General features: G+C 40.6%; 1 protein-coding gene across 1 annotated transcript in view; it reads left to right on the plus strand.

Annotated features, from left to right (window-relative positions):
• Positions 1–7,418, plus strand: part of APH1B (aph-1 homolog B, gamma-secretase subunit) — a 41,505-nt gene extending 34,087 nt beyond the window's left edge. The window contains exons 6-7 of the mRNA XM_040226700.1: positions 3,935–4,129; positions 6,861–7,418. Of these exons, the coding sequence (XP_040082634.1) occupies positions 3,935–4,102 (168 nt within the window). The 3' untranslated portion in view covers positions 4,103–4,129; positions 6,861–7,418. The remainder of the gene's footprint in view (positions 1–3,934; positions 4,130–6,860) is intronic.
• The last annotated feature ends 5,133 nt before the right edge of the window (positions 7,419–12,551 follow it).

The raw sequence follows: 12,551 nt of genomic DNA on the forward strand, positions 1-12,551 counted from the left end.
GTCTTTGTTTGGGAAATTAATTGTTTATAGCTATTGATTGCTGTTTCTTTGCAGAATAGTGTTCTACGGTATGACTATACCATAATTTATCCATTCCACAATAGAGAGGCATTTATGCTGTCTCCAGGTTTTAACCATTGCGAACAGTACTGCTTTGAACATTCTAGTGTATATCTCTTGGTAAAAATGTGTGCAAATTTCTTCTGGATATATACCTGGGGTAGAATTCCTTGTCATGGGGTGTACATGTCAATTGTTCATACTACCCACTTTTTCAGAGAGGTTGTATCAACTTACACTCCACCTTTAATTTATGAGTTGTATTTTCTCCACCACTTCACCAACACTTGGTATTGCATTCTTTTTATTGTTACCCATATCTAGCACTGGGTATGTAGTGGCATCCCATTTTGGTTTTCATTTTCAGTTTCTTGATGGTGAATGAAGTTGAGCGTGTCTTCCTATGTTTATCAGCCATTTGGATAATTCTGTTGTGATGTGCCTGTTCACATCTTTAACCCATCATTCTACTGGGTCGTCTGTCCTTTTTTTTTTTTTTTTAGGTTCTTTTTTGGTATTCTCTAAAAGAGGCTTTTATTAGATATGCCTGCCTAGTCACTTCAGTCTTGTCCAACTCTTTGTGACCCCATGGACTGTAGCCTGCCAGGCTCCTCTGTCCATGGGATTCTCCAGGCAGGAATAGTGGAGTGGGTTGCCATTTCCTTCTCCATTATTAGATATATGTATTATAAATAACTGTTCCTACAGTGTGGTTTGTCTTTACATTCTCTTTATGTTGAATGTTGTATAAAAATTAGCCTATCTGAATTTCACGTTTTAAAATTTATTTTACTCACTTGTACATTTTAATTTTCTACAGTAATCACGCGTTGTTTCTGTAATTGTTTAAAAGAGATAATTTTATTAAACAAGCTAAAAAAGAGATGGAAAGTAGCTTAGCACCCTACAAAGTATGTTAAAACTCAGCAGATTTGAGGAACAGAATTATCCTTAAGAATCTAAAGGAGAACCTGAAGGGCTCAGTGCCTGCCGTGCCCCCAGATGCTTCCTGAGAAAAACAGTCTCAGCAGCACAAGGCGCTGTCTGCAGAATCAGCCTGTGACCTTGGCCAACGGGTAGGAAAGGGCTGGGGCTTTCGCGCAAGGGAGTGTGCAGACAGGGCGAGGGTGAGGACGCTGAGGTGCTGGGGAGTACTCCCCCTGAAACCTTGACCCAGTCAGAGCCTCTTTCTTAAAAAGAACCCATTTCTCCACCTTATCCTGGTTGAGCAGAGAAAGTATTCCTTCTCCTGTCAAAGGCCAGCCCCTCTGTTTGGGCTCCAAACCTAATTCTTTGCGCCCTTACTCCTGTACTCCATCACCAGCCTTGCCCTCTCTTCACCGGCACGTAGACATATCTGGGTTTGGGGCTCGCTTTTGTTTTATTTGGCTGCGCCAGGTCTTTGTCGTAGCATGTGGAATCTAGTTCCCTGACCAGGGGTCAAAGCCAGGCCCCCTGCTTTTGGGGTGCAGAGTCTTAGCCACTGGGAACCACCAGTAAAGTCCCTAGACATGTCTTAGATAAAACTCTTCATTATTGCCGGTTCTCTTTCTAGCCACGACTTGTTTTCCCTAGTCTGTATCACAGCGAAATTGGTCATGTTCCTAGTGCATTCTGGCTTCTGTCCAACCACTCTTCTAAGACTGCATGTTTGAAGATTAAAAAGGACCTAATCACTCCATATCTAAAGGATGCTGGGGTTTTTTGTTTTGTTTTTTTTTTTTTTTCATCTCAGCAGCCTTTAGAAGGAGTTGGCCGCCCCCTCTTTGTAACATTTCCTCATTTGCTTCTGCATCGTACTGTCCTGGTTCCCTCTCACCCCACTCCTTGCTCTTCTCAGATGCCTTGCTAACTCTTTTTCAGTATGAGTCAAGCCAGTAGGGTGGTGTTGGTGCTTTTACTTTGCTCCTGCAGTACTAAACAGCACAAATACTTTATAACTGTTCTCAGGACTGGAGCGTGACTTCACTTTTCCCTTCTCTCTAGCTCTGTGGGTAATCACATTCATAGCCGTGGCTTTAAGACCATTTATGAACTATGCTTCTGTATTTCTCTTTCTAGCCCAGGCCTTTCCTCAGAGCCTCATACTCATAAACTAACTGCTTACCTGACACCTGTTTTTTTTTTTTTTTTTTTTGACCATGCATCACAGCATTTGGGATCTTAGTTCCCCAACCAAGGATTGAACCTGTGTTTCTGCATTGAAAGTATGGACTCTTAACCAATGGACTACCAGAGAAGTCCCCTGACACCTGCTTTTTGAAATCTCAGAGCCAGCCCACTCTTAGTATGTCCTCTTTGGACTTGGTTCCCACCTATCACTCCTAGCTTAGTCTTTCCCCAAGTGTTTTAAGCTTGGTCTTCCTCAAGTCTTGCCTAGCTCGTTACTATCACTATTTCCTAAAAGCCAGAACCATGGAAGTCACTCCTGGGTTCTCTGTCTCTCTCACATGCCATCCACCAGCAAGTCAAGTCCTGCCACTTCCTGTCATCCATTCTCTCTGTCTCTACCACCACCACCCTGGACTAAGTCACCATCCTGCACTCTACTCATTCAGTGAGGAGTCTTCTTAACTATTCTCCCTGCTTTCACCATAGCCTCCTTGAATCCATTCTCTGCAGTTTGAAAATCTAAAACTGTTCAGCTCCTTGACCTAACATCCTTCTGCACCCCTTCATTGTTCTGAGGGTGAAATTCACGCTTAGCACTGACATGCCTATCTGGCCCCTGCCTTCCTCTCCTATCTCCGCGCTTGCCCTCCATCCTTACACATCATTTATAGCGATTCTCAGATCCTCAGCTGCACCAAACTCTTTGCCCTGCTTGGGTTCCCTCCCTTAGTCTAAACCAGGCTGGCTCACACCTCCTCTTATAAGTCTCAGATTAAATGCCATTTTCTCAACGCCTTCCTTGTCCACCTTGAGTAGATCACTTTGTTCTTAACCTTTACTAGCACCGTCTCAGTTGTAGTTATTCTGTCCTAGCATTTATCACAATGTGTAAGTATTTATTTTTTGGCTCTCCAGTTGTGGCGTGTAGGCTTCATTGTCCCCTGGCATGTGAGATCTTAGTTCCCTGATCAGTGATCGAACCCATGTCCTCTGCATTAGAAGGCAGATTTTTAACCACTGGACCACCAAGGACGTCCCTGTGATTTTGTTTCTTCATGCATTGCCTGTGTCCCTTATTGCTATAAGCTCTGTTAGGATAGGCACTGTGGTCTTCACTAATACCTTGTGGCACCTCATCAGTGGTTTTTAAATGAACTTTTGGAACCCTCAGCAGTTGTGCAGCTGAAAAAGAGATGCTGTTCCCTCTTGTTCCCTTGATTACAGAGAGTGGCTCAGATGGTAAAGAATCCACCTGTAATGCAGGAGACCCAGGTTTGATCCCTGGGTTGGGAAGATCCCTGGAGAAAAGATGACAGTCCACTCCAGTATTGTTGTCTGGAAAATTCCATGGACAGAGGAGCCTGGCAGGCTGCAGTCCATGGGGTCACAAAGAGTCGGACACAGCTGAGTGACTAACACTTTCACTTTCAACACAGACTTGTCTTAACTTTCTTAATTTTCAGAGCCAGTTAACACAAAAAAGATTATAAACTGGACCCTGGTTGTATAACATCTATCTTCTATTGGGTATTTCATTAGGTCTGGCTTCTGATTACCTTCTAGGGTTGCCCTTTGAATACAGCAAAGCACAGGTTTATGGGCTAGTGTCTGTTGAACAGGTTAATTCCTGTGTGTCTGTGGGCCCATGACATACATCAGATGTTTGGTGAAACACACCTCCACTATTGAAAGTATTTCATATTTTCCATTATCTTAGGTTATTCCACATATTTAATAAGGTTGCTTTTCTTTCCCTCTGCAGACCTTAATCAGTCCTCACTATGGATTAAATCTGGTGTTGGTATATATCATCATGGTGCTCATGGGCGTCTGGGCCTTCTTTGTTTCTGGAGGCAGCTGCCGAAGCCTGAAACTCTGCCTGCTCTGCCAAGATAAGGACTTCCTCCTCTTCAACCAGCGTGCCAGATAACCTCCGAGAACTAGCACTTCTCAAACAGTAAGCTGCCTCATTAGAGGAAGCACAACTGTGCCTTTTTCTAAACATCCCTTTTCCTGGTGGAATTTAGAAGAAACGAACTATTTAGACATGATTTGACATTCATGCAACAGCTTTCTGAAAGGGATACATCTGTGGTGTGCAGCCTGTGCATGTTAGAACTTCCTGGGGAAACAAAGAATACCGATCTCTGGGCTCCATCTCCAGATTTAATTGGTCTGGGCACGTGGTAATTCTTTTAAAGCTTCCTAGATGACACCAATGTGCAGCCAGGTTGAGAACCATCGCTGCCCAAATAGGAACTTCCTGAGAACACTGTAGGTGAATAAAAATCAGATGTTTTGCTGTCTCTTAACTCAGCCTGCACTGGGCAAGTATCTGAATATAAATCCTGGTTAGCCTGTGTCTTTCGAGTTCTGAAGTCACAGAAGGCTAAAGGGCTATCATCTCTATGAACTGTTTTCATGTACTTCACTGGTACCCTGTTTCATGAGAACATGGGAGGCCATGCTTCAAACTACAATAATGGATTGCACTGACGCTATAATCATTTAGCCAAAGTAAGCTATTGACGAATAAACTGTATTTTTCTCTACTCTTTCCAATCTCAATTTTGCTTTTTTGAAGCATTACATTGTTTTTGAGCATAGGTTCCATTTCTTTAACTAAAACCCAGTTGTTTTCCAACTTCCTGGGAAGATGATATAAAACCAAGAATTTTTGTGCAACTTCTGTAAGTCCTGGGCTTAAGGCTCTTCATGGGCTCTGCCCCGGGGCAGTGTTTACCAGCTGAGTGCTCACTGCTGGACTAGTTGACCTGAAGTCGGTTGTTCTGTCTCTGAGCAGCTCTGCAGGTTGCTGAGTGATGTACCCTGGGACAGGCTTCACTGGAGCTGGCAGAAGGTTACTAAAAACAGGAGGAGAACAAGCCAGTAGAGCAATGTTGACACTCGTAATTTGCTCCTGTGATATTAACTAGCACATTTCCCCCAAATAGTGTAGTGGAAAATTAGGAATATGTCTTAAATTTGCCAAATTCATGCTTTTAACATAGACCATGTAATCTTTAGATCTTGTAAATGTCTCTGGATTTTGTTGGCAGATAGAGCGTTCCCTTTATAGGCGTATCTAAGATGTTTGTTCAGCTTCCAAACGACTCTTTTTTGGTTTCCTCTGTAAAGAGAAATTGTGCCTTTACTAAGCTAGAAATTGTTCCCTGTTGATGACTTTTAGGGAGCTATTGGTATGAAATGGAAATTCCGTACACATTAAAGTGAGAACCTCAGCGAATCCCATATGTGCAGTAGACTAGCCAAAAGAAATAGAAGCAGCAAATGAAAGGGTTCACCAGTGAGGTGACAGAAGGGAGAATTTGACAAGAATTTAACAGATATGTTTAAAATGGAAATGCAGCCAGTATTTTGGGTTAGTCACACATCATTCTAAGAACCAGAACCTTACATGTGAACTAGACCTTTATCAGTGAAATCCCCTCTCATATTTAAGTTATTTTAATTTTTCAATCTGGAGATTCAGGAGCAGTAGGGTTTCTGGCAAAACTATAAACAGTTTTGTAAGCAATTATAGTTATTCCCCTATAGTTTATTTCAGCACTGACACCAGTGTTTTTGCTGGGGTTTGCAACTTCCCACCTTTATACAAGATTTTCTTTAGACTAGGTGAGTTATAGAAGAGTCAAGGGCATAGAGACTGAACAGTAAAATCTGCTGTGCAGAATCAAAGGGAATTATATACCCATTGACCTGGGCTTCATTCCTATTGGAACATGGTGTTCTTTGATGAACAGGATATAAGAAAAAGATACAGTTGGTTATAACAGTAGACTTGCAAATCTCTTGAATGGATAATCTGGTAAAATATTTGCTGATCTTTAAAGTGTAGAAATATCAGAGAATATTGATGTTAGTCATACTTGAGCTCTGAGGATGTCTTCTGTGCATTAATAGTTCAATATTAAGAATCTAGGATATTGTAAAATTTCATTTATAAATGCATCTCAGGCAGGAAGAAAATTTTCTTTGATGGTGAGACTGTCGTTTTAATTCAGGAAATTATTTAGTAATTATTTAGTAATCCATGATTACCTATGAATAAAGGAACTTTGTAGCTCCTTATTTCTCTTGTGAGTGTTGCCATAGTCAGCTTAGGCACTGTTACTGCAAATAACCTTGCTTTGCTTGATCCAAGGAAGCACAGAGGGAGAGCAGTCTTCCTCTGTTGTGTATATATATTGAGGTGTGCTTTCTTTTTATCTTTTCTCTTTTTTTGCATTTGTTACCTCTAAGGAACTTTCTGAGCCCTAATAGTGTTTGGAGAGGAGGTGATAGTGGAAATCTTGTATGTTCTCCTCCACACGGGGCTTTCTCAGTTTGGAGGAAGTGAGGCTGTAGTTAAAGTTGACCGTGGAATGTGAATGTTGTTGCAGTGCTTGACTCTGTTGCTGTGTGAATCACTGAGATCGATTATGGTTCTCTAATAAATTTGTATTATTATTTTTTTAAACTCATTTGAGTTAGTGGTTGTAGCTGGAGACGTTTTGTTACCCTTGATCGTGGCCTGTGTGACCGGCAATAGAATAGTAGCAGCCTCTTTGGAAGCTTAGTGAAAACATGGTTGAAAGGAATGAATGGTATCTGCAGATTGTATAGAAGAGGGCTTTTGTTCCCAACGTTAGTATTCTTCTTCTCAAGCACATTTCATTTTTTGCTAGGAGTGGCAGTTACGGGTATTCTTACTGCATGGAGTTGGTGCAGGACAAGCAGTCAGGACAGGAGTGTCTTCTCACCTGATCCTCTTCCCGCTGGCCTCACACTAGCCCTGAGACAAGGATTAATGGTCAGAGTGGGCCTGAGGGCTCCAGAGAAGTCAGGATGGCAGCCTGCCTCAGGTGTCAGCAGCCGGCTCCCTGGGAAGAACTCCTTGAGAGTTTCAGCTTTTTGTTGACTTAGTTTTCCTAAGGCTCAACCATTCCCAACTCTAGGTAGACAGATGTCACAACAAAACAGTTTCAGAGTTCTTCTCTTAGAGCACTTTGTATATGATTGCATTGTTTACATTTCTCATTTAATAAAAGACTTTGCTTCATCCCATTAAATTTTAGTGTTTAGAGGGCTGGGCACTGTCCCTGTGTAGGATATGTATCATTTTATATAAGTTATACTGTTATGTCATGTATACTTGCAGTATCAGACCTTACGTTCAGTACACGATGCCATACTCTTTCCAGACCTGTATTTTCCAGTAAACAATAAAAAGACTGTCAGGACTTGTTTCTCGTGTTTCCTCTTCTTTGGAATAGTGTGTCCTTCAGTATCTGTTACTACAATTTTTGCCTCTTACAAAATTTGATTGTATGTTGTTTGTAACTGGTCAACTCTGAGATTCTTTTCAAAGAGAAATCTTTGTTTTCTGATTTAAAATTCAAAAGGCTGATTTCATTTCTGTTTGTTCAGAAACAGTTTGGTGCAGGCAAATTCCTTGAGGTGTCATAAACCTAGTGGAGGAGAATTCTTGAAGGCCCTGAATGCCCTTGAAAACGTCTCCTAAGTAATTGTGAGATAGTGAATTTATAAACCATCATGGAATCCTGGCTAAAGATGGCAGTTGGTTGACCAGGATAGTATAATTTAGTTTCTACCAGTGACCCTGAGCGGCCTATAGAGTCATTTTTGTTTTCCTTCCCTCGGTGTGGAGTCAGTGTGGCTAAAGGGCCGAGCTTGGCCTCCACCATCAGACAGGTTACACAGAGAGTTGTTAGGGCCTGAAACTTGATACCGTGTGATGCGTCCTGATACTGGTTTAAAATGAGGCTGCTCCACGTTTATGTTAACTGTGTTATTCAGGGAAGTATCCTCAGGAACCAAGGATTCTGGCCTAACTTCCCTGGTGGTCCAGGGGTTAAGAATCTGCCTTCCAATGCAGGAGATGCAGGTGTGATCCCTGGTCGGGGAACTAAGATCCCACATGCTGTGGAGCAACTAAGTCTGCCTGCTGCAAGTACTGAGCCTGAGCACTGCAACCAGAGAAGCCTGCGTGCCGCCTGGAAGTGCCTGTGCCTCGCAACAGAAGATCCCGAGCCCCACAAGGAAAGCTCCCACATGCTGCAGCGAAGATCTCAAGTGCCGTAAGGAACACCCAACGCAGCCAAATAAATACATACATAGTTGAAACAATAGTAACAAAAACATAACTTGTAAGGTAAGAGAAAAGGTAGGCTTTCCTCAGATGACAGCCCAGATTCATGTACAATTTCTCTGTTCCTTCTGCACTGGAATTGTGGCTCTAGTTTAATTATTATTTGTTTGATATTTAGTTGGAACAGGGATTTCCCTGTGACCAGCCTCAACACATAAGAAAGCTTCAATGGAAAGAACTACGTATTTTACCTTTGCCTCACTGAAAATGCTGAGTGAAGGAACCACTCCAGGCTTATGGTCTCAGCCTCCGTAGAAGAATTGGGGATTTGACACATTCTAAGGGGATGACAGTAGATTATAAGCCCTGGCTTTAATATTCAATAATTAGTAGGTGGTACTTGTTGCTTAAGTGTGGGTCACTGTAAATCCTGCTTCTACCTAATAGTAAATCTATACATATTTTCTGTGCTTGAGCAAAATTAGAGATGGAATCTAGTGTTTAATCAAGGCTCACCATGCACAGAACATTGTATCAGATACTTTACTGTGTGGGTGTGTGTAAGAGAGAGAGAGACTTTAAAAGGGTAGAAAAGAACAAGATGGTGAGGATCATTGTTTTTTGAGAATATATAAGGCAGCTACAAAATGCACTACAAATTAGGAAATGATATCAAATAGCTTGAATACATAAGATGATAGTTAAAGTTTTAGACATGAAGAAGGGTACCTGGGTCATGGATGTATATCAGAGGAAAAAGTGGGACTGTGGGCTGAACTCTGGGTGCACTCCAATTGACAGGTAGAGGTGGTGTGATCACTGAGGAAAGAAGAAAAACCAGGAGGGCATAGTGGCCTTGGAGCTAGGGATGTATGTCAAATGCTGCTGAGCAATGACTAACATGAGAATTCTACTAACAGTAAGAATTGATCTTTGCATATGGAGAGATGAAATTTTCTGGTGACTTTGATAAAAGTAGTTTCAGTGTAGGGGTGAATACCTAAACTGAGTGGATTATAGAGATTGGGAGATAAGGAAGTAGCCACAGCATGTAGAATACAGATAACCGTATAATTATAATAGGGGAATTGGATGATAGCCTGAGAAGAATGTGGGAGCAGGAGAGGGCATTCTTCTGTTTTGTTTTTTTTTTTTTTTCCTCTATAATATTGTACTGTAACAGCATGTTTGTAAGAAGATGAGGATGATTCAGTGGAAAGGGAAAAATTGATGTAGTAGAGGGGATAATTGCCAAAGTAGAGTCCCTGAGGAGAGAATGCAGTGGGACGCTTTCAGCATTAAATGTTATATCAGTTAAAATGTTTAAAAACAAGAACTTGAACTTTTACTTTAGAAACAGAGGAGGGACTTTCCTGCAGTCCAGTGGCCAAGTCTCTGCACTTCCAATGCAGGGGGTGTGGGTTTGATCGTTGGTCAGGGAACTGAGATCCCACATGCGAGAGGCCAGAAGTTTTTAGAGACAGGGGAGCAAACTAAAGCTAAAATAAGCAGAAGAAAGGAATTCAGAAGAGAAGAGCATACAAGAATAGCGTAAGTCAGATAGAAAGCAGAAAAAAGTGGAGAAATCAATGAAATGAAAATCTTCTTTGAGAAAATCAATACAGTTGGTAAAACTGTGTCCAGATTGATAAGGAGAAAAGAGAGGATACAAAATATGAATATCAGTAATAAGTGAAGATATCATCACAGCATCTACATTATTAAATAAAAAGGGAATATTATGAAGAACTTAAAGGCAATAAATTAAAATTTTAAATGAAGCAGACAAATTCCATTTTAATAAAGCTCACTCAAGGGACTTCCCTGGTAGTCCGGTAGTTGGGAATCCACCTTCCAGTACAGGGGGCTTGGGTTTGATCCCTGGTTGGGGAACTAAGATCCCATGTGCCTCGGGGCATCTAAGCCTGCCTCCCACAACCGCTGAGCCTGCATACTCTCGAGGCCATGCTCTGCAGCTAGAGAAAGTCCTCATGCCTCAAGGAAGAGCTTGTGCAGCCAAAATTTAAAGAAAACAAATTTTTAATTAAATAAAAACTACTCAAGAAGGACTAGAAAATCTGAATATCCCTATATCTGTAGACTGTGTTTTTTCTTGCCTCTTAATGTGCCTTGTAATTATTGATTGAAAGCTGGACATATGTATTGGGTAATAGTAACTGAAGTAAATAGGCCTTTAATATAAGTTTTGTGTCAGTCTGAGCAAGAGTTGGACTGTGTTTAATGTTTGCTGCAGTTCTGAGTACCAGAGGCTTCCGGTCCTTCCAGTGCCCTTGCTTTTGTCTCCCCTTTGACTTTGGGCTTTCTCATGTGCTCCTTCTCAAAGAAAGTCCATGTCTTGCAGACCTTTGAACTGTAATCCACTGTTTTTTATTGGAGCCCTGTTGGCTGACAGTAAGGTTGGTGTGGAAGAGGAGATGTCCTATAATCTTAAGACTAAATCTGTTTTTTGGTGAGCCTACATCCCTTAACCTTCTCTAATGAAGGTGAGAAAAATACTGATTTTCACTTTTAGAATTTTATTACTCTTAAGTGTGGGAGTGACAGCTTTCAAGCTCTTTATATATTGGAGCTAACCAGAAATTCCCTATGTGTATTAAAGACTCTGAATTTGTAGTTTACATAAATTCCTAAAAGGCTTCACTGAAGAATTCTACCAAAAAAGATATGTTATAAAGCTGTAGTTATCAAAACATTATAGTATTGGCATAAAAAACAGACACATAAAACCATAGAACTTCTAGAAGAAAACAAAGGCAGTACTCTGGTATCAGTTTTAGTAATTTTTTTTTAATATGTCTCAAGGAAAACAAGCAAAAATAAATGGGACTACATCAAACTAAAAAGCTTTTTGCACAGCAGAAGAAACTATCATCAAAATGAAAAGGCCACTTACTGAATGGGAGAAGATATTTGCAAATAATATATCTGATAAAGGGTTAATAAAATATATAAGGAACTCATAAAACTCAACATTAAAAAAAAAGAAAACCCACAAACAATCCAATTAAACAACCAGAGGATCTGAAAAGACATTTTTCCAGAGAAGATACTTAGATGGCCAACAGGTGCGTGAAAAGGTGCTCCACATCACTAATCGTCAGGGAAATACAAATCAAAACTACACTGAGATGTCACCTCACACCTGTCAGGTGGTATCATCAGAAAGGCTGCAAATAACAAGTGATGGCAAGGATGCAGTGAAAAGGCAAGCCTCTGGACTGTTGATGAGAATGTAAGTTGATTTAGTCACTATGGAAAACAGTATGGAGGTTCTTCAGAAAGTTAAAAATAGAGCTACGGTATGATCCAGCAGTTCCACCCGTTGGTATTTATCCAGAGAAAACAAAAACTAATTTAAAAAAATACATGCACCCTGTGTTCATTGCAGCATTTATAATAGCCAAGATATGGGAGCAATCCACATGTGCCTATCGATAGGTAAATGGGTAAAGAAGATGTGCTATATATATTTATATGAGGTGAAAGTCGCTCAGTCATGTCTGACTCTACACCCCATGGACTATATGTATAGTCCATGGAATTCTCCAGGCCAGAATACTGGAGTGGGTAGCCTTTCCCTTTTCCAGAGGACCCTCCCAACTAGGAATTGAACCCAGGTCTCCAGCATTGCAGGCGAATTCTTTACGAGCTGAGCCACAAGGGAAGCCCAGTATATTTATATATGTGTGTGTGTGTATAATATAAAATACCATGGAATATTACTCAGCCATAAAAAGAGTGAAATCTTGCCATTTTCAACAACATGAGGGTATTAAACTTTGGGAAATGTCAGCAAGGAAAGACAAATACTGTATGATTTCATTTATACATGAAATTTTAAAAACAAACATAACAGAAACAGAGTTATAGATACAGAGAACTAAACAGGTGGTTACTAGAGGAAGGTGTGGGGAGAGAAAAGAAATTGGTGAGGGAGATTTAAGAGGTACAAGCTGCCAGTTGCAAAATAAATGAGTCATGGGTATGAAACGTACAGTGTGAGGAATATAGTCAATCACTGTAGTATCTTTGTATGGTGACACTTTGTAACCAGATTTATTGTGGTGATAATTTTGAATTATATAGAAATACCAAATCACTACATTATGTAATATAAGAACTAGCATGGTGTTATAGGTCAGTTATGCTTGATAATAAACAATAATAAATAAAAAATGGAAAAAGATCAGATATATGGTTATCAGAGGTGGGGAGTAGGGGAAGGGGGAAATTGAATAAAGCAGTC

Source organism: Oryx dammah, unplaced genomic scaffold, assembly GCF_014754425.2.
Source record: "Oryx dammah isolate SB20612 unplaced genomic scaffold, SCBI_Odam_1.1 HiC_scaffold_26, whole genome shotgun sequence".
NCBI lineage: Eukaryota > Metazoa > Chordata > Mammalia > Artiodactyla > Bovidae > Oryx > Oryx dammah.